Source organism: Salmo trutta, chromosome 32 (assembly GCF_901001165.1).
Source record: "Salmo trutta chromosome 32, fSalTru1.1, whole genome shotgun sequence".
In the NCBI taxonomy this organism is placed as follows: domain Eukaryota; kingdom Metazoa; phylum Chordata; class Actinopteri; order Salmoniformes; family Salmonidae; genus Salmo; species Salmo trutta.
In genome coordinates this window covers 28478045-28497092 of record NC_042988.1, presented here as the reverse complement: position 1 = coordinate 28497092, position 19048 = coordinate 28478045, and the positions used below count along the sequence as shown (strand labels likewise).

General features: G+C 42.4%; 1 protein-coding gene across 1 annotated transcript in view; it reads right to left on the bottom strand.

The window, feature by feature from the left end:
- Positions 1-4686: 4686 nt before the first annotated feature.
- The window catches only part of LOC115170710 (voltage-dependent T-type calcium channel subunit alpha-1I-like), a 207080-nt gene continuing 192718 nt past the window's right edge, over positions 4687-19048 (bottom strand). The window contains 6 exon segments of the mRNA XM_029726944.1: positions 4687-4721; positions 4904-5522; positions 5881-6155; positions 9122-9308; positions 11749-11886; positions 14245-14400. Of these exon segments, the coding sequence (XP_029582804.1) occupies positions 4687-4721; positions 4904-5522; positions 5881-6155; positions 9122-9308; positions 11749-11886; positions 14245-14400 (1410 nt within the window).

Sequence of the window (19048 nt, the reverse complement as noted above, 5' to 3'; positions counted from 1 at the left end):
GTCACGATACGCGCCGGCGCGTCACCCATCGTTACCCTTCGGATAGTGTCTTGAACGCACGAACAAAACAGAGGATAATTGAACATAATTATGGATTATTTTGAACCAAACCAACATTTGTTATTGAAGTAGAAGTCCTGGGAGTGCATTCTGACAAAGAACAGCAAAGGTAATCAAACTTTTCTAATAGTAAATCGGAGTTTGGTGAGTACCACACTTGGTGGGTGTCAAAATATCTAGCCCGTGATGGCGAGCTATCTACTCAGAATATTGCAAAATGTGCTTTTGCCGAAAAGCTATTTTAAAATCGGACATAGCGATTGCATAAAGGAGTTCTGTATCTATAATTCTTAAAATAATTGTTATGTTTTTTGTGAACGTTTATCGTGAGTAATTTAGTAAATTCACCGGAAGTTTGCGGTGGGTATGCTAGTTCTGAACGTCACATGCTAATGTAAAAAGTTGTTTTTTTATATAAATATGAACTTGATTGAACAAAACATGCCTGTATTGTATAACATAATGTCCTATGAGTGTCATCTGATGAAGATCATCAAAGGTTAGTGCTGCATTTAGCTGTGGTTTGGGTTTATGTGACATTATATGCTAGCTTGAAAAATGGGTGTCTGATTATTTCTGGCTGGGTACTCTGCTGACATAATCTAATGTTTTGCTTTCATTGTAAAGCCTTTTTGAAATCGGACAGTGTGGTTAGATTAACGAGAGTCTTGTCTTTAAAATGGTGTAAAATAGTCATATGTTTGAGAAATTGAAGTAATAGCATTTCTAAGGTATTTGAATATCGCGCCACGGGATTCCACTGGCTGTTGAGTAGGTGGGACGATTTCGTCCCACATACCCTAGAGAGGTTAAGTTAGGGTTGGACTGAAAACCCACAGGACGGTACATCTCCAGGAAGAGGGTTGGACTGTAAACCCACAGGACGGTAGATCTCCAGGACGAGGGTTGGACTGTAAACCCACAGGACGGTAGATCTCCAGGACAAGGGTTGGACTGTAAACCCACAGGACGGTAGATCTCTAGGACGAGGGTTGGACTGTAAACCCACAGGACGGTAGATCTCCAGGACAAGGGTTGGACTGTAAACCCACAGGACGGTAGATCTCCAGGAAGAGGGTTGGACTGAAAACCCACAGGAAGGTAGATCTCCAGGAAGAGGGTTGGACTGTAAACTCACAGGACGGAAGATCTCCAGGAAGAGCGTTGGGCAGCCCTGCTCTACACCTGGTCAGATATGGTGTCTATGTATTCTACTTCCCCTGAACCAAAGCAGTCACAAAGTGAGGTCACTATCTCAGACTAATATATTATAGCGACTGTACTAGCTAAGACTTTTCTGCTGTTGGGTGCAGAACTGGAACACGTCAGATTAATTTCAGGGAAATGCTTCCTGTCAATACTAGTTTCTCTCACATGTGGAAAAGTCCATGGCCCACTGTGTGATATTTTGTGGATCTTCATTGGCTTGTTCATTCCCTTCACATTCCAATTGTACCTGTGGATCTATCATGTAAAATAAAAGGTTTGATTGATTGTATGCTTTTAGTCTCCACAAACTGCATGTTTTTTTAGGTGTTGTCATTATTGTTGATAGCATAGCACACATTCAAAATTCTGTACAGATTTATATTGTAGGTTACACACCTCAACACCAGGCACTGTGCATTGCAACATGTTGTGTGTTAAAGTACTGTACCATCTCACTGGTTATTCCTCTGTTGACATATGTACACTTTATTCTCTAGTGGTTTGATCTCTCAACCCTGAGTTCTAAATTACCTCGTGTTCACCTGATCCAATGGCAGCCCAGCTCTCTCTTGATTGGTCTCCGGAAAGTCAGAAATGTATTCTGATTGGCTGTTAGTTCAGAAGGCAGAAAAACTCCACAATGACATTGTTGTTTTGTCAGAAAAAGGACATGATACAACAGGTTACAATTATACTGTGGTGAGGTAAGAACTACTATGACATCATGTACTCAGGGCAAACACATAGAACATTTATTGCTGTGCCGTTAGGCTTACCTTTGATGCCATAGTCATTGACTTAGAGGTTTGTCTCGTCATTTATGAGAACATCTTTGAAGCTAAAACAGCCCTTCAAGGTCACGTTATGGTTCCTGTCAACCCACACGCTCATGTTTTACACCTTGAGGTTGCAGTCGCCCCTAACCACAGATCTAGGATCAGATTACTCAACCCTTTATTCTAACCTTAAACATTAAGGGGATGAACTAATATCTGACCCTGTATCGGTGGTTAGGGGCAACTTCTACCTATTCCCACCACCATTAACCAAGACGGTCCAGGTGTGGACTATAATAATAAAGTGGCATCTCCTGAAGTTATAGTAACAGACAACCCATAGCAATAAACACTCACTGATATCCCACATGTTACAAACATGTTAAAGACAATCACCAGTGATTCAATTAAATGACAATGAAGTTCATTAAACAGGTCAAACCGAACTTTGCTCATCACCTCAATGAACCCCCCCCCCCAAAAGAAAAACCACTAGGGATACAAGAGTGTATTCTAGGTCAGGCTAAGATGGCCACTTCATCTCAGATGTACTGAGTGGCATACCAAAAGGTTGGGAAAAGATGCAATGTTTATTCATCGTTACAGTGACAGCTTGATATCAAAACTAGGGTTTGCTACTACAGATGTGTGTTAGAGAGAGAGATAGAGGGGGTGAGTGAATTACGCATCTTTTAAACAAGGAGAAGCATCCTATTGCAATCCCATAACCATGCTAAGGAACATTGATGTGTCAACAATTAGATGTGTCATCATGTATTGGTATGACACTCAAATTAAAGCTTTCAAAAAGATCAACAATGTTTTTTTGTCTTGGTGTTAGCATAGGAGGCTAAGCTAAGCGACAATGTTCCCTGTTCGTCCCGGGAATGTCTGTGATTAGGAAATGTTCTCCTGTGCTGCGAAATTATGGCCCTTCCCTCCTTTGGTCTTCATTTGGGATTCCAAAATCCAAAATTCCAGGAGGAACCAAAATTCCCAAAGTTACGTGTGCCCAAGGGAACTTTTTTTTCAGCGCACAGAGCTTATTTACATTTTTTTGCTTGGTTGTTCTCTCCACACACTTTTAATAATAAAAAGTATATATTTTTAACCCCACATTATAAAACTGAAAGCCACTCGCAGACAAATGGTTTTCGACAATAAGTTATACGAGAAATCGTACGGGTAAGGTGTAGGTTAAGGACAAAGTCATGACAACACTGTCACGCTCCTATTCTGTATTCTAAAAAAATATTGGAATAGAAACCACTTTATAATTATCATCCCAACATTGACATCTTGATACACTTCGGTATATATATTAAAACTCTTGAGTAAAATGCAATAATTCCATCATGCAGGCAAACTGCCTCCATCTTCTAGGAGGTTCTATTGGTCTGGAATTCATATCTCTGATATATTCTTCCTTTCTTACTCTCGCAAAGTGACAAAGAGAAAGAAGTGACAGGTTTGAATTTCACACACATTCCATTGTGAAGCAACTGTATGCAGGTGTGAGTTTTTCATCTCCCAGAGTGAATGGTGCTCGTCTCGTCTCCTCAGTTTGTTTGTCTCAGGAGGACCAGTGTCTTTGACAGAGAGGCTCTCCTACTGTGAGTGGATATAGCAGGCTGTCCTGTAACTCTCATTCACTCCCTGTCCTTCTCTCTGAGTGAGTGACGTTGGGATAAAAGAGCCTATTTCACAAACTGCTGCATGCAGGAGTGGGATCTTAGTATGGTCTCTATCTCTCTCTCTCTTTTTCCTGTTGTACTATCACTTAGACACACACACACACACACACACACACACACACACACACACACACACACACACACACACACACACACACACACACACACACACACTCCTTCCTGAAAAGTACAGATGGAGGGAAGGGGTTAGGTGGTGGTGATGATAAGTTAACGCATGCTTTTGCTACCTAAGTCTCAGCTCTTCCACTATAACAACTCCTTCTCAGGTGAACTCTACACTACCTCTGTTCAATCTAGACCTCCTCACCCCTCCTCCACTCCACACACAAGGACCTGTAGCCTCTGTCTGCTACAACAGATCTGGCTTCAGCCCTCCAGGAGAAACTTCCTCCTCCTACACTGTGACGTACATTCAGGTTCATCCTACACCGCAACATACGTACAGCCTCCTCCTACACCGTGATGTACAGCCACACTGAAAAATAAATAAATCTGTTGGCTTGATCAGCTCAGTTTTGTTAGATATTCTATTTTTGCATTTTAAACTTCTGTGAAGCCGAAGAAAAAATTAAAACAAACAGGAATGACGATAAGACAAAATGTTCTCGTTAGATCTCTGTCTCAGCTTGTCTCTGTCTATGTCTTCTATGTATATCTCCCTGATATGATGATGCAGCCCTCCTGGTCTGTCTCCTACTCTGGGGGTCCTTCTCCTCCAGAGGGGTACGATGGGGGGTCCATCCCAGCCCCCCCCCGCCACCACAGGGGTCACACCTGTAATCCCCTTTAACCTTCCACCGTTTGACCTCTAACCCTCCACACCTGAACCACTGCCACAGGGTAGCACAAAATGGGACAGGGGGGGTCATAAACATAAATATATAGTGAGAGGGAGGGGATTGGTTATAGGAATTCACGGGATTACATCACACGTTGTCAAAAACGTCAAACTTCTCTCTGCCTGAGGGGGACGGAGAGGAACAGTAATGGGTTGATGAATCCTAATAGGAGCGGTAGTAGACAACAAGGGATTCTGGCTTCATCTGTTTTTACTACAGGACCCTACTGTTGTTTGGCTTGAGCTTTTCCCCTTGAGGCCCGGCGCCTCTCCCAACTGTCCCTCCTCTCCTCTGCCTCCCAACTGTCCCTCTTCTCCTCTGCCTCCCCCACTCTCTCCCCAAGGGTTGGCCAGGAAGCCTTGGTGGTCCAACTCCAACCCTAGGATCTGTCTCCCCTCCCCCCTCCTCGCCCCCTGGTTCAAGCTCCCCGTGCTGTTGCATTTCTTCACCCCCGGGGGTGCCAGGGAGGCGGGCGAGAGCAACGATGTGAGCGACAGGCTGCTTAGCGTCTCCGACATGTGTTCGCTGTTGCCCGCCTGGCTGGAGCCACACCCCCCGATGGACGAACTGATCCCGATGCCCAGGTCCTCCAGGTCACATGGAACGGGGTCCATGGAGTCCTCCCGGTTGTAGCCGGGGCTGATGCTACCCCTGCCGCTGCTCTGGCTCCGCTGGTGGCCCCGAGTGGCCTGGAGGGTGAGGGCAGGGCCTGACGAGGGGCTGGGCCGCGGTCTCAGAGTCTGGCCTGCTGGGCAGCTGGTGGGATCCTCAGGGAGCGGGGGGCAGAGCAGGGGGAGAGGGGGGAGGGGGGACACCAGGTCTTGAGGGGGCGAAACACTGAAGCTGAGTCCTTCCTCCAGGGTGGTCTGGAGGCTGCCATCGGAACTCCCCGTGGCCAGAGATGAGTCACTATGGGACGGGTACTGAGGACAGAGAGAGAGGGGCAGGGTGGAGATGTGGAGTGAGATATTGTAATATATAACAACATTAGAGTCAATGTTTGACTGACTACACTGTAGGATGTGCAATGTGTACTGTACAGTCTGTTGGTTGCTCTGGTGGCAGTGTATGGGGTACAACACAAAAGGGTCATAACAGCACCAAACCGTCTGGCGGACACTCATTAAAGAAGACAAGGGGGTGGACACATACATTTGCCAATCAGGGGGAAGCCTGAGGTTTGTGTACATTTCTCGATCTAACATTAGACCCTACAGGAATTACACTATGCAGTGGGTTGGTATCTGTTACATACAGTACATACAGTAGGCCAGGTCTTACCTGCGTGCAGAGCACCCGGCTGTGGGCTCCTGGGGAGCGCAGGGAGGACCAGGAGGCCGGGGAGGTGAGTCTGAGGCCCCGCGAGGTGCGCCCTACTCTGGCCCTAGGGGGCGCCGGCAGGGCCGCTGCTGCCACAGGGTGGAAGAACTCCGCTGGCAGATGGATAAGAGCAGGAGAACCAGAGGCACTGGCCGCTCCTACTCTTCCTCCCCCTCCTCCTCTTCCTCCCTCATCTGATCCTTCTCCTGCCTTAGTGCTACTGCAGGAGGTGCCACCTGAAGACAGAGAGAAAGGCTGTAAGGCAAATATACTATTCCATCTAGATCCCGAGTGAAACACCACATAAATACAATCCATTTAGACTGTAGGGATAAACAGTCATTACTGATATTGATGATTAGACTAACAAAGACCAGCCAAATAATGCACATCCTTCCAGGGAGAGCAACAATGCCACTGTACTGTACTGTGATGTCTGATTCACTCTATTCATGGATTGCACGTTGCATTACAATACTGTTCTGAAGATTCTATTTAGGCCCTGGTTCCGACTGAATGTTTTACGTAACACTTTGTAAATTGGTGCTAATGAAGATGAATGAAGATTTAGTCTAAAGTGCATTATAGTGGTTTGGAAAGAAGATGGCTTTTCAAAAGGAAGCAACTAATTAGTGGGAAAACCTATTGTCATCATTGTGATGTTGCCAGATTGACTTAAGATACAGTATAACTTTAGATAATTAGCTAAAATTGCAGGTACAGGACTGGATTTTAGCTAGCTAACGTCACTAACTAATGGCAACATTGCCATCTCTCTAAAGTACACTTTACGACATGATAATGATGGCAAAGATGTTTCCTACTAATCATTTGCCTTCTGTAGCAACGTCATAGTATTTCCAGGCCACTATAGTGTAATTTAGATTAAACAGTCATTAGGCCCCTTTCAGAATGACTGGGCATCACTCGACTTTCGGGCACCACTATGGCGGAGAGCGGCTTGAGAACGTTCATAACAATGTCATGATGCAACTGAGCGATGGAGGTGCAACCCATGAATACACTCTTCGAAAAAAATTAACTGCTATCTAGAACCAAAAGGGTTCTTTCGGCTGTGCCCAAAGGAGAACCGTTTGAAGAACCCTTTTTGTTTCCAGGTAGTAGATATTTGGTTCCAGGTAGAACCCTATTGGATTCAATGTAGAACACTTTCCCCACAGGGTTCTACATGGAACCCATATGAGTTCTACCTGGAACCAAAAAGGGTTCTACCTGGAACCAAAGAGGGTTATCCTATTGGGACAGCCGAAGACCCATTTTGGAACCCTTTTTTCTAAGAGTGTAGGAGCAACCTGGACTGTGATGGACTGTGAAGTACAGCTCAGCTTATCTCAGCTCAGTTCAAATCAAATACATGTTTATTGGTTGCGTACACTGATTTAGAGATTTTATTGCAGGTTTGGCTCAATAATGTGAAAACATAAGATATACTTTACAGTGAATTGCAAAAGTATTCATCCCCCTTGGCATTTTTCCTATTTTGTTGCATTACAACCTGTAATTTAAATACATTTTATTTGGATTTCATGTAATGGACATACACAAAATAGTCAAAATTGGTGAAATTAAAAACATTTTCAACGGAAAAGTGGTGCGTGCATATGTCTTCACCCCCTTCGCTATGAAGCCCCTAAATAAGATATGGTGCAACCAATTACCTTCAGAAGTCATATAATTAGTTAAATAAAGTCCACCTGTGTGCAATCTAAGTGTCACATGATCTGTCACATGATCTCAGTATATATACACCTGCTCTGAAAGGCCCTAGAGTCTGCAACACCACTAAGCAAGGGGCACCACCAAGAAAGCGGCACCATGAAGACCAAGGAGCTTTCCAAACAGATCAGGGACAAAGTTGTAGAAGTACAGATCAGGGTTGGGTTATAACAAAATATCAGAAACTTTGAACATTCCACGGAGCACCATTAAACCCAATATTAAAAAATGGAAAAGAATATGGCACCACAACAAACCTGCCAAGAGAGGGTCGACCACCAAAACTCACAGACCAGGCAAAGAGCGCATTAATCAGAGAGGCAACAAAGAGACCAAAGATGACTCTGAATGAGCTGCAAAGCTCCACAGTGGAGATTGGAGTACCTGTCCATAGGACCACATTAAGTTGTACACTCCACAGAGCTGGGCTTTATGGAAGAGTGTCCAGAAAAAAGCCATTGCTTAAAGAAGAAATAAGCAAACACGTTTGGTGTTCACCAAAAGGCATGTGGGAGGCTTCCCAAACATATGGAAGAAGGTACTCTGGTCAGATGAGACCAAAATTGAGCTTTTTGGCCATCAAGAAAAACGCTATGTCTGGCGCAAACCCAACACCTCTCATCACCCTGAGAATACCATCCCCACAGTGAAGCATGGTGGTGGCAGTATCATGCTGTGGGATGTTTTTCATCGGCAGGGACTGGGAAACTGGTCAGAATTGAGGGAATGATGGATGGCGCTAAATACAGGGATATTCTTGAGGGAAACCTGTTTCAGTCATCCAGAGATTTCAGACTGGGACGGAGGTTCACCTTCCAGCAGGACAATAACCCTAAGCATGCTGCTAAAGCAACACTCGAGTGGTTAAGGGGAAACATTTAAATGTCTTGGAATGGCCTAGTCAAAGCCCAGACCTCAATCCAATTGAGAATCTGTGGTATGACTTAAAAATTGCTGTACACCAGCGGAACCGATCCAACTTGAAGGAGCTGGAGCAGTTTTGCCTTGAAGAATGGGCAAAAATCCCAGTGGCTAGATGTGTCAAGGTTATAGAGACATACCCCAAGAGACTTACAGCTGTAATTGCTGCAAAAGGTGACTCTACAGAGTATTGACTTTGGGGGGTGAATAGTTATGCATGCTCAAGTTTTCAGTTTTTTTTGTCTTATTTCTTATTTGTTTCACAATAAAACATATTTTGCATCTTCAAAGTGGTAGGCATGTTGTGTAAATCAAATCATACAAACCCACCAAAAATCTATTTTAATTCCAGGCTGTAAGGCAACAATATAGGAATAATTCCAAGGGGGGTGAATTCTTTTTCAAGCCATTGAATTAGTCCATATATATATAGAATATATATAGAAATGTTGCTTTGTTTCCCAACCCCTCCGATATACACACACATATACAGCAATACACATTAGGCTGGAAAGGCTGGAGCAGAGAGTATGACTGGACTCACCAGGGCTGTGGTGGGATGGGGTCTTGTGTCTCTGATGTACCCCCACCTCCACCAGGAGTGGAGCCCCCTCCTCGGCTACTGAACTGTGGGCCCTGCAGCGCCTCGACCCCCCTGTCTGGGCCTGGGTCAAGGAGTCCCCTCCTCCGCCAGCCTCCTCTGAGCCCTGGGAGTCACTGCCCCTCTCCTCCTGGGGGGAGAAAACATACATGTTGACACACACTGTACCTGTTTATGTTGTCTGTTATTATAATTAAATGTGGAGTGGGGCATGATAGGGTGCAGTACTGCACTTCATTATTACTGAAGGGAGCACCGGCTAGCGTCCAAGCTCCTAGCCTGCTAGCATACACACTTAGGCTCTGAGGCTATGGTTAGCATTCTTTTCCCAGGGAGACTCCAGTCTCCCTGGGAAAAGAAGGAATCACTTTTATCTAAAGAGATTCTTTACCTATAATGAACTTTCTGGTTCAGATAAAAGTTGAATAAAATAAACGCTAAAAGCGATTCCCTAGGACCTTCATCTGGATATTACTATCAGCTATGAGCACTTCTGATTCAAATCACCTCTAGATGACTGATTATGGCCCATAGCAACCCTGGTAGCCATGTGTGCTATCTGGTCACAGCCGGAAGGTCTCGGTCTCTCAATTCAATTATATTCAATTTAAGGGCTTTATTGGCATGAGAAACATATGTTAACATTGCCAAAGCAAGTTAACTAGATTATAAACAAAAGTGAAATAAATAATAAAAATTAACAGTAAACATTACACTCACAAAAGTTCCAAAAGAATAAAGACATTACAAATGTCACATTATGTGCAAATAGTTAAAGTACAAAAGGGAAAATAAATAAACATAAATATGGGTTGTATTTACAATGGTGTTTGTTCATCACTGGTTGCTCTTTTCTTGTAGCAACAGGTCACAAATATTGCTGCTGTGATGGCACACTGTGGTATTTCACCCAATAGACATAGGAGTTTATGAAAATTGGGTTTGTTTTTTAATTCTTTGTGGATCTGTGTAATCTGAGGGAAATATGTGTCTCTAATATGGTTATACATTTGGCGTGAGGTTAGGAAGTGCAGCTCAGTTTCCACCTCATTTTTGTGGGAAGTGTGCAAATAGCCTGTCTTCTCTTGAGAGCCAGGTCTGCCTTTCGCAGCCTTTCTCAATAGCAAGGTTATGCTCACTGAGTCTGTACATAGTCAAAGCTTTCCTTAAGTTTGGGTCAGTCACAGCGGTCAGGTATTCTGGCACTGTGTATTCTCTGTTTAGGGCCAAATATCATTCTAGCTTGCTCTGTTTTTTTGTTAATTCTTTCCAATGTGTCAAGTAATTATCTTTTTGTTTTCTCATGATTTGGTTGGGTCTAATTGTGTTGCTGTCCTATGGCTCTGTGGGGTCTGTTTGTGTTTGTGAACAGAGCCCCAGGACCAGTTTGCTAAGGGGACTATTCTCCAGGTTCATCTCTCTGTAGGTGATGGCTTTGTTATGGAAGGTTTGGGAATTGCTTCCTTTTAGGTGGTTGTAGAATTTAACAACTCTTTTCTGATTTGGATAATTAGTTTGTATCTGCCTAATTCTCTCTCTCGCGCACGCACACACACACACACACACACACACACACACACACACACACACACACACACACACAAACAGCTATGTGTTACTATTCTTGTGAGGATGTCTGGTACTCAAAATGTGACGTGGTAAATTGAATCAATGAGCAGAGAATGAACCAGACCATGAATCAGCTTCTTGGGAAAAAACGTAAATACTTAACATGAATAATGGAGAATGTAACGATACAGAAAAATTTAACCAAAAACAACAAACACCAGCACCCACAACTCACACAGAGGAAACATACAAGAAACTGAATTCAAGAACTATCAAAGGGAACATAAAACATAAAACTCTTATAGGGGAAACAATCATGAAATAATAAGACACAGTCCAATAAAAGTCTCTAGACCGCCCTCTGGTGCCAGGAGGAACCATGACACATAAGTATAGTAAAATGTGTATAAACACACACAATCCCCCACCCCCACCCCCACATACTCCTACTAGCATTAAACAACTAGAGGGAAGGATATCGCACAGGGAGGGATGATAGGAAGATAGGGAGGGACGGGCAGACAGAGGTGTAATTGCCGGAGGGGGGTAAAGGAAAGGGAGGAATGATGTAGTAGAGGAAAAAGAGGAAGATAGCCCTCACAGGCCAGAGGGGAGGCAGTAGACTGAATGGATTTCTATTCCTGAAGGTCTCTGTACAGGAGATTAGAGCTTCAGTAGGATTCAGGATTTATTCTTATGCCCCTGGAACTTTGTGCCATGCTTCCTTTATTGGAATGCAAGTATTCTTTCTATACTGGAGACCAAGGGAACCCACTGTCCACCCCCTCTATCACCCCATCCTCAGACCGGAGCAGACCTGGGTTCAAGTAGTATTCAACATCTTAGCCTCTAAAGTGCAGACCTTGCCCTATTGGTACTGCAGGATGGCTAAAGCAAGCTCAAACTATTTGAACCCAGGTCTGCTACCCAGTCCCATGTTTCAACCCCCTCCGTTGTCCTCCCCCTTCCCATTTTTAATCCCTCCATCTCTCCATCTCTACCTTGCCCTCCCGCACCAGCAGCTGGTGGACACTCTGGTCGTCCAGGCTGAGGTCATCAGGTAGGGCCGGAGACGACGACTTGTCTGACATTTGGTCTGACCTCAGAGATGCCTGCTCTATCTCTGCCAGCTTGATCTGCTGTAGAGGGGGAGGGAGAGAGAGGGAGAGCGAGAGAGAGTGAAGGATGGGAGAGAGAGTGAGAGGGAGAGAGAGAGATTGAGAGGGGGAGAGAGGGGAAGAGAGACAGAGGTGGAAGGAGTGATGGAGTAAAAAAGGGGGAAAGGGAAAGTGAAGGAGAGAGAGAAAGTTATCTAAAACTGAGAGAGAGAATGGACAAACAAACCAGAGACAATTGAAATCCAATGGGGTGAGGGAGGCGGCCGTTATATGAACATGTGCCTGTGGGTGAGTGAGACAAAGAGGTTCATAAAGAGAGATTCACGGCTCATATACAGCAGTAAATTACCACTGCAGTATGCCGGAGGCAGGAGGAGAGCGGGAGGGAGGAGGGGAGAAGGAGGGAGGAGGGGAGAGAGAGGTAGGGAAGGGGGGGATAATTAGAAAAAGGGCGCAAGACAGAAAGAGATAGAAGGTGGGGAAAATAGACTGGGAGGATGGAATGTGTTCAGAGAAACAGAGATAAAGGCCCCTGATGTGGTCAGGAGAAACTTAGGGCCCTAACTATCACAAGTCCCATGTTAGGTTGTTTCCAGACAGACCCTATAAACACTACATGACCAAAAGAATGTGGACACCTGCTCGTTGAACATCTCATTCCAAAATCATGGGCATTAATATGGAGTCCCCCCCTTTCCTGCTATAACAGCCTCCACTCTTCTGTGAAGGCTTTCCACTAGGTGTCGGAACATTGCTGCAGGGATTTGTTTCCATTCAGCCACAAAAACATTAGTGAGGTCGGACAATGATGCTGGGCGAATAGGCCTGACTTGCAGTCGATGTTCCTATTCATCCCAAAGGTGTTCGATGGGGTTGAGGTCAGGGCTCTGTGCAGGCCACTCACGTTCTTCCACACCAACCTCTGCAAACTATTTCTGTATGGACTTTGCTTTGTGTACGGCGGCATTGTCATGCTGAAACAGGAAAGGGCCTTCACAGAATTGTCTAGAATGTCATTGTATGCTGTAGCATTAAGATTTCCATTCATTGGAACTAAGGGGCCTAGCATGAACCATGAAAAACAGCCCCAGACCATTGTTCCTCCTCCACCAAACTTTACAGTTGGCCCTATGCATTGGGGCAGGTAGTGTTCTCCTGGCATCCGCCAAACCCAGATTCGTCCGTCGGACTGCCAGATGGTGAAGCGTGATTCATCACTCCAAAGAACGCGTTTCCACTGCTCCAGTGTCCAATGTCGGCAAGCTTTACACCACTCCAGCCAACGCTTGACATTGCGCATGGTAATCTTAGGCTTGTGTGCCGTTGCTTGGCCATGGAAACCCATTTCATGAAGTTCCCGACGAACAGTTCTTGTTCTGACGTTGCTTCCAGAGGCAGTATGGAACTCAGTAGTGAGTGTTGCAACCGAGGACAGACAATTTTTACGTGCTACGCGCTTCAGCACTCGGTGGTCCCGTTCTGTGAGCTTGCATAGCCTACCACTTCGCGGCTGAGCCGTTGTTGCTCCAAAACGTTTCCACATCACAATAACAGCACTTACAGTTTACTGGGGCAGCTCTAGCAGGGCAGAAATTTGACAAATTGACTTGTTGGAAAGGTGGCATCCTATGACGGTTCCTCGTTGAAAGTCACTGAGCTCTTCAGTGAGGCAATTCTACTGCCAATGTTTGTCTATGGAGATTTCATGGCTGTGTGCTCAATTTTATACACCTGTCAGCAACAGGTGTGGCTGAAATAGCCGAATCCCCAAATTTAAGGGGTGTCCATATTCTTTTGTATATATGGTGTATGTCTTGATGCACCAAGTCATGCCCACTGTCCCCTTAAAATAGGTTTAAATAAGAATCAGTGTTGCTGTTGTCTCTCCATGCCCTGGGGCACAACAATCACACATTCAACACACACACACATTCAACACACGCACACATTCAACACACACACACACACACACACACACACACACACACACACACACACACACACACACACACACACACACACACACACACACACACACACACACACACACACTACACACACACACACCAGAACCCAGGAGATAGCTGAAGGACAGACACAGACGTCAGGATAGAGAGAGAGAGGTAGTTTCATGACATGATAAATCAGAGATGGGAGGAGCATGTAAGAGAGGAGAGGACAGATTGATAGCTTGACAGCATCTGCAGACAGGCAGAAAGGAAGAGTGACAGGTGAAGAGGTTCAAATCCCAGTTATTACTTTCCAGAGTGGCCTGTTCCACTTTATCATTGTGATAAACACAACTAGCAACAGGGATAGTGTGTGTGTGTGTGTGTATTACTGTGTGCGTGTCTACATATGCATGGTTCATGTGTTTACCTCTAATTGTGGGTGGCTCTTACAGTCCTTCCAGACAGGAGGAGAGGTAGAGGAGTAGTGATGGAAGACAGATCCAGAGAGGTTGTCAATCATCAGCATCTCTCCTTCAAATGAGTCCTTTATCAGCAGAGACACACTGTCCAGCCACTGACTCTCCTGGAACACACAGTTATTACTTGGTTAATGATATCATATCCTGGAACACACAGTTATTACATGGTTAATGATATCATATTCTGGAACACACAGTTATTACATTGTTAATGATATCATATCCCGGAACACACAGTTATTACATGATTCATGATATCATATCCTGGAACACACAGTTATTACATTGTTAATGATATCATATCCTGGAACACACAGTTATTACTTGGTTAATGATATCATATCGTGGAACACACAGTTATTACATGGTTAATGATATCATATCCTGGAACACACAGTTATTACACTGTTCATTATATCAAATCCTGGAACACACAGTTATTACATGGTTAATGCTATCATATCCTGGAACACACAGTTATTACATTGTTCATTATATCATATCCTGCAACACACAGTTATTACACTGTTCATTATATCAAATCCTGGAACACACAGTTATTACATGGTTAATGCTATCATATCCTGGAACACACAGTTATTACATTGTTCATTATATCATATCCTGGAACACACAGTTATTACATTGTTCATTATATCATATCCCAGAACACACAGTTATTACATTGTTCATTATATCATATCCTGGAATACAGTTATTACATGGTTCATTATATTTATCCCATGTGTAACTCTGTGTTGTTGTTTTTGTCGTACTACTTTGCTTTATCTTGGCCAGGTCGCAGTTGTAAATGAGAACTTGTTCTCAACTGGCCTACCTGGTTAAATAAAGGTGAAACAAAAAAGAAATAAAATATATAGATATCCTGGAACACACAGTTATTACATGATTCATTATATCATATCCCGGAACACACAGTTATTACATGATTCATTATATCATATCCTAGAACACAAAGTTATTACATTGTTCATTATATCATATCCTGGAACACACAGTTATTACATTGTTCATTATATCATATCCCAGAACACACAGTTATTACATTGTTCATTATATCATATCCCGGAACACACAGTTATTACATGATTCATTATATCATATCCCAGAACACACAGTTATTACATTGTTCATTATATCATATCCCAGAACACACAGTTATTACATTGTTCATTATATCATATCCTGGAACACACAGTTATTACATTGTTCATTATATCATATCCTGGAACACAGTTATTACATTGTTCATTATATCATATCCTGGAACACACAGTTATTACATGATTCATTATATCATATCCCAGAACACACAGTTATTACATTGTTCATTATATCATATCCTAGAACACACAGTTATTACATTGTTCATTATATCATATCCCGGAACACACAGTTATTACATGATTCATTATATCATATCCCAGAACACACAGTTATTACATTGTTCATTATACCATATCCCAGAACACACAGTTATTACATTGTTCATTATATCATATCCTGGAACACACAGTTATTACATTGTTCATTATATCATGTCCCAGAACACACAGTTATTACATTGTTCATTATATCATATCCCAGAACACACAGTTATTACATTGTTCATTATATCATATCCCAGAACACACAGTTATTACATTGTTCATTATATCATATCCTGGAACACACAGTTATTACATTGTTCATTATATCATATCCCGGAACACACAGTTATTACATTGTTCATTATATCATATCCCAGAACACACAGTTATTACATTGTTCATTATATCATATCCCAGAACACACAGTTATTACATTGTTCATTATATCATATCCTGGAACACACAGTTATTACATTGTTCATTATATCATATCCAAGAACACAAAGTTATTACATTGTTCATTATATCATATCCTAGAACACAAAGTTATTACATTGTTCATTATATCATATCCTAGAACTATCCTAGGACTAGTAACCGAAAGGTTGCTAGTTCGAATCCCCAAGCTGACAAGGTACAAATCTGTCGTTCTGCCCCTGAACAAGGCAGTTAACCCACTGTTCCTAGGCCGTCATTGAAAATAATAATTTGTTCTTAACTGACTTGCCTAGTTAAATAAAGGTTAAAAAAAAGAAAAGAAAAAAGAACACAGTTATTACATGGTAACATCATTATAGATACATTATAGGGTTAACTTACAGCTACAATGGGTCAATCCATAGAGGAATCACAGCATAGGGCTGTACACCTAGTGACATCTACACCTAGTGACATCTACACCTAGTGACACCTACACCTAGTAACACCTACACCTATTGACATCTACACCTAGTGACATCTACTCCTAGTGACACCTACACCTAGTAACACCTACACCTAGTGACATCTACACCTGGTAACATCTACACCTAGTAACACCTACACCTAGTGACATCTACACCTAGTAACATCTACACCTAGTGACATCTACTCCTAGTGACATCTACTCCTAGTGACATCTACACCTAGTAACACCTACACCTAGTGGCATCTACACCTAGTGACATCTACACCTAGTGACATCTACACCTAGCAACATCTACACCTAGTGACACCTACACCTAGTAACACCTACACCTAGTGACATCTACACCTTGTGACATCTACACCTAGCAACATCTACACCTAGTGACATCTACACCTAGTGACATCTACACCTAGTAACATCTACACCTAGAGACACCTACACCGAGTAACACCTACACCCAGCAACATCTACACCTAGCGACATCTACACCTAGCGACATCTACACCTAGCGACATCTACACCTAGCGACATCTACACCTAGTGACATCTACACCTAGTGACATCTACACCTAGTAACATCTACACCTAGTAACATCTACACCTAGTGACATCAACACCTAGTGACATCTACACCTAGTAACACCTACACCTAGTAACATCTACACCTAGTAACACCTACACCTAGTGACATCTACACCCAGCAACATCTACACCTAGTAACATCTACACCTAGTAACACCTTCACCCAGCAACATCTACACCTAGTAACATCTACTACAGAAGTAGCGTTACAACATTACACATTTAAATAGTGAGACCAAAACGGTTTATATGAACTGGTTACATGATTATGTCTGTGATAGATTTGATACATGTCTGTATTAAATGTTCAATAGCTAAATTAGATAACCGTTTAGGGAGCTGGCTGACTGTTATTACATTATGACAATGAAGAAGTCATCTATCTAAACTTCATTATATAAATTATATCTTCAATCTCATCAGCAAAATAGTTGTTCTGTAATACAGCGCTCAGAAACATTCACCTGAATACATACTGTACTAAGAAACATTCCCCTAAATGCATACAGCACTCAGAAACATTCACCTAAATACATACAGTACTCAGAAACATTCATCTGAATACATACAGTACTAAGAAACATTCCCCTAAATGCATACAGCACTCAGAAACATTCACCTAAATACATATAGTACTCAGAAACATTCATTTGAATACATACAGTACTAAGAAACATTCCCTTAAATGCATACAGCACTCAGAAACAGTCACCTAAATACATACAGTACTCAGAAACATTCACCTGAATACATACAGTACTAAGAAACATTCCCCTAAATGCATACAGCTCTCAGAAACATTCACCTAAATACATACAGTACTCAGAAACATTCATCTGAATACATACAGTACTAAGAAACATTCCCCTAAATGCATACAGCACTCAGAAACATTCACCTAAATACATACAGTACTCAGAAACATTCACCTGAATACATACAGTACTTAGAAACATTCCCCTAAATACATACAGTACTAAGGAACATTCCCCGAAATACATAGAGTACTAAGAAACATTACCCTAAATACATACAGTACTCAGAAACGTTCCCCTAAATACATACAGTACTCAGAAACATTCCCCTAAATACATACAGTACTACATTCCCCTGAATACATACAATACTCAGAAACATTCCTCTAAATACATACAGTAATCAGAAACATTACCCTAAATACATACAGTACTCAGAAACATTCCCCTAAATACATACAGTAATCAGAAACATTACCCTAAATACATACATTACTAAGAAACATTCCCCTAAATACATACAGTACTCAGAAACATTACCCTAAATACATACAGTACTAGGAAACATTACCCTAAATACATACAGTACTCAGAAACATTCCCCTAAATGCATAAAGTACTAGGAAACATTACCCTAAATACATACAGTAATCAGAAACATTACCCTAAATACATGCAGTACTAAAAAACATTCCCCTAAATACATACTGTACTAAGAAACATTCCCCTAAATACATACAGTACTAAGAAACATTCCCCTAAATACATACTGTACTAAGAAACATTCCCCTAAATACATACAGTACTAAGAAACATTCCCCTAAATACATACAGTACTAAGAAAACAGGGTCATAGGCTGCTAAATCCACAGGCTACATTTATTCTCAGCAATGGAAAAATCCAGTAAAGTGTATCGTCAGTGTTACAGTTTTATAAACTGTAGCCGTTGTCTAACACTGCTAACCCACATATACAGTAACCCACATACACAGAGACATGAGAAAATGAGCTTTCTTTGATTAGTCATGGAAATAAAAAGTGCTGAAAACATATTGGCTCTCTATTTAAAAAGAAGATGGAGAACAAGCTATGAAGAAAAAATATTGGAGTTTTGGT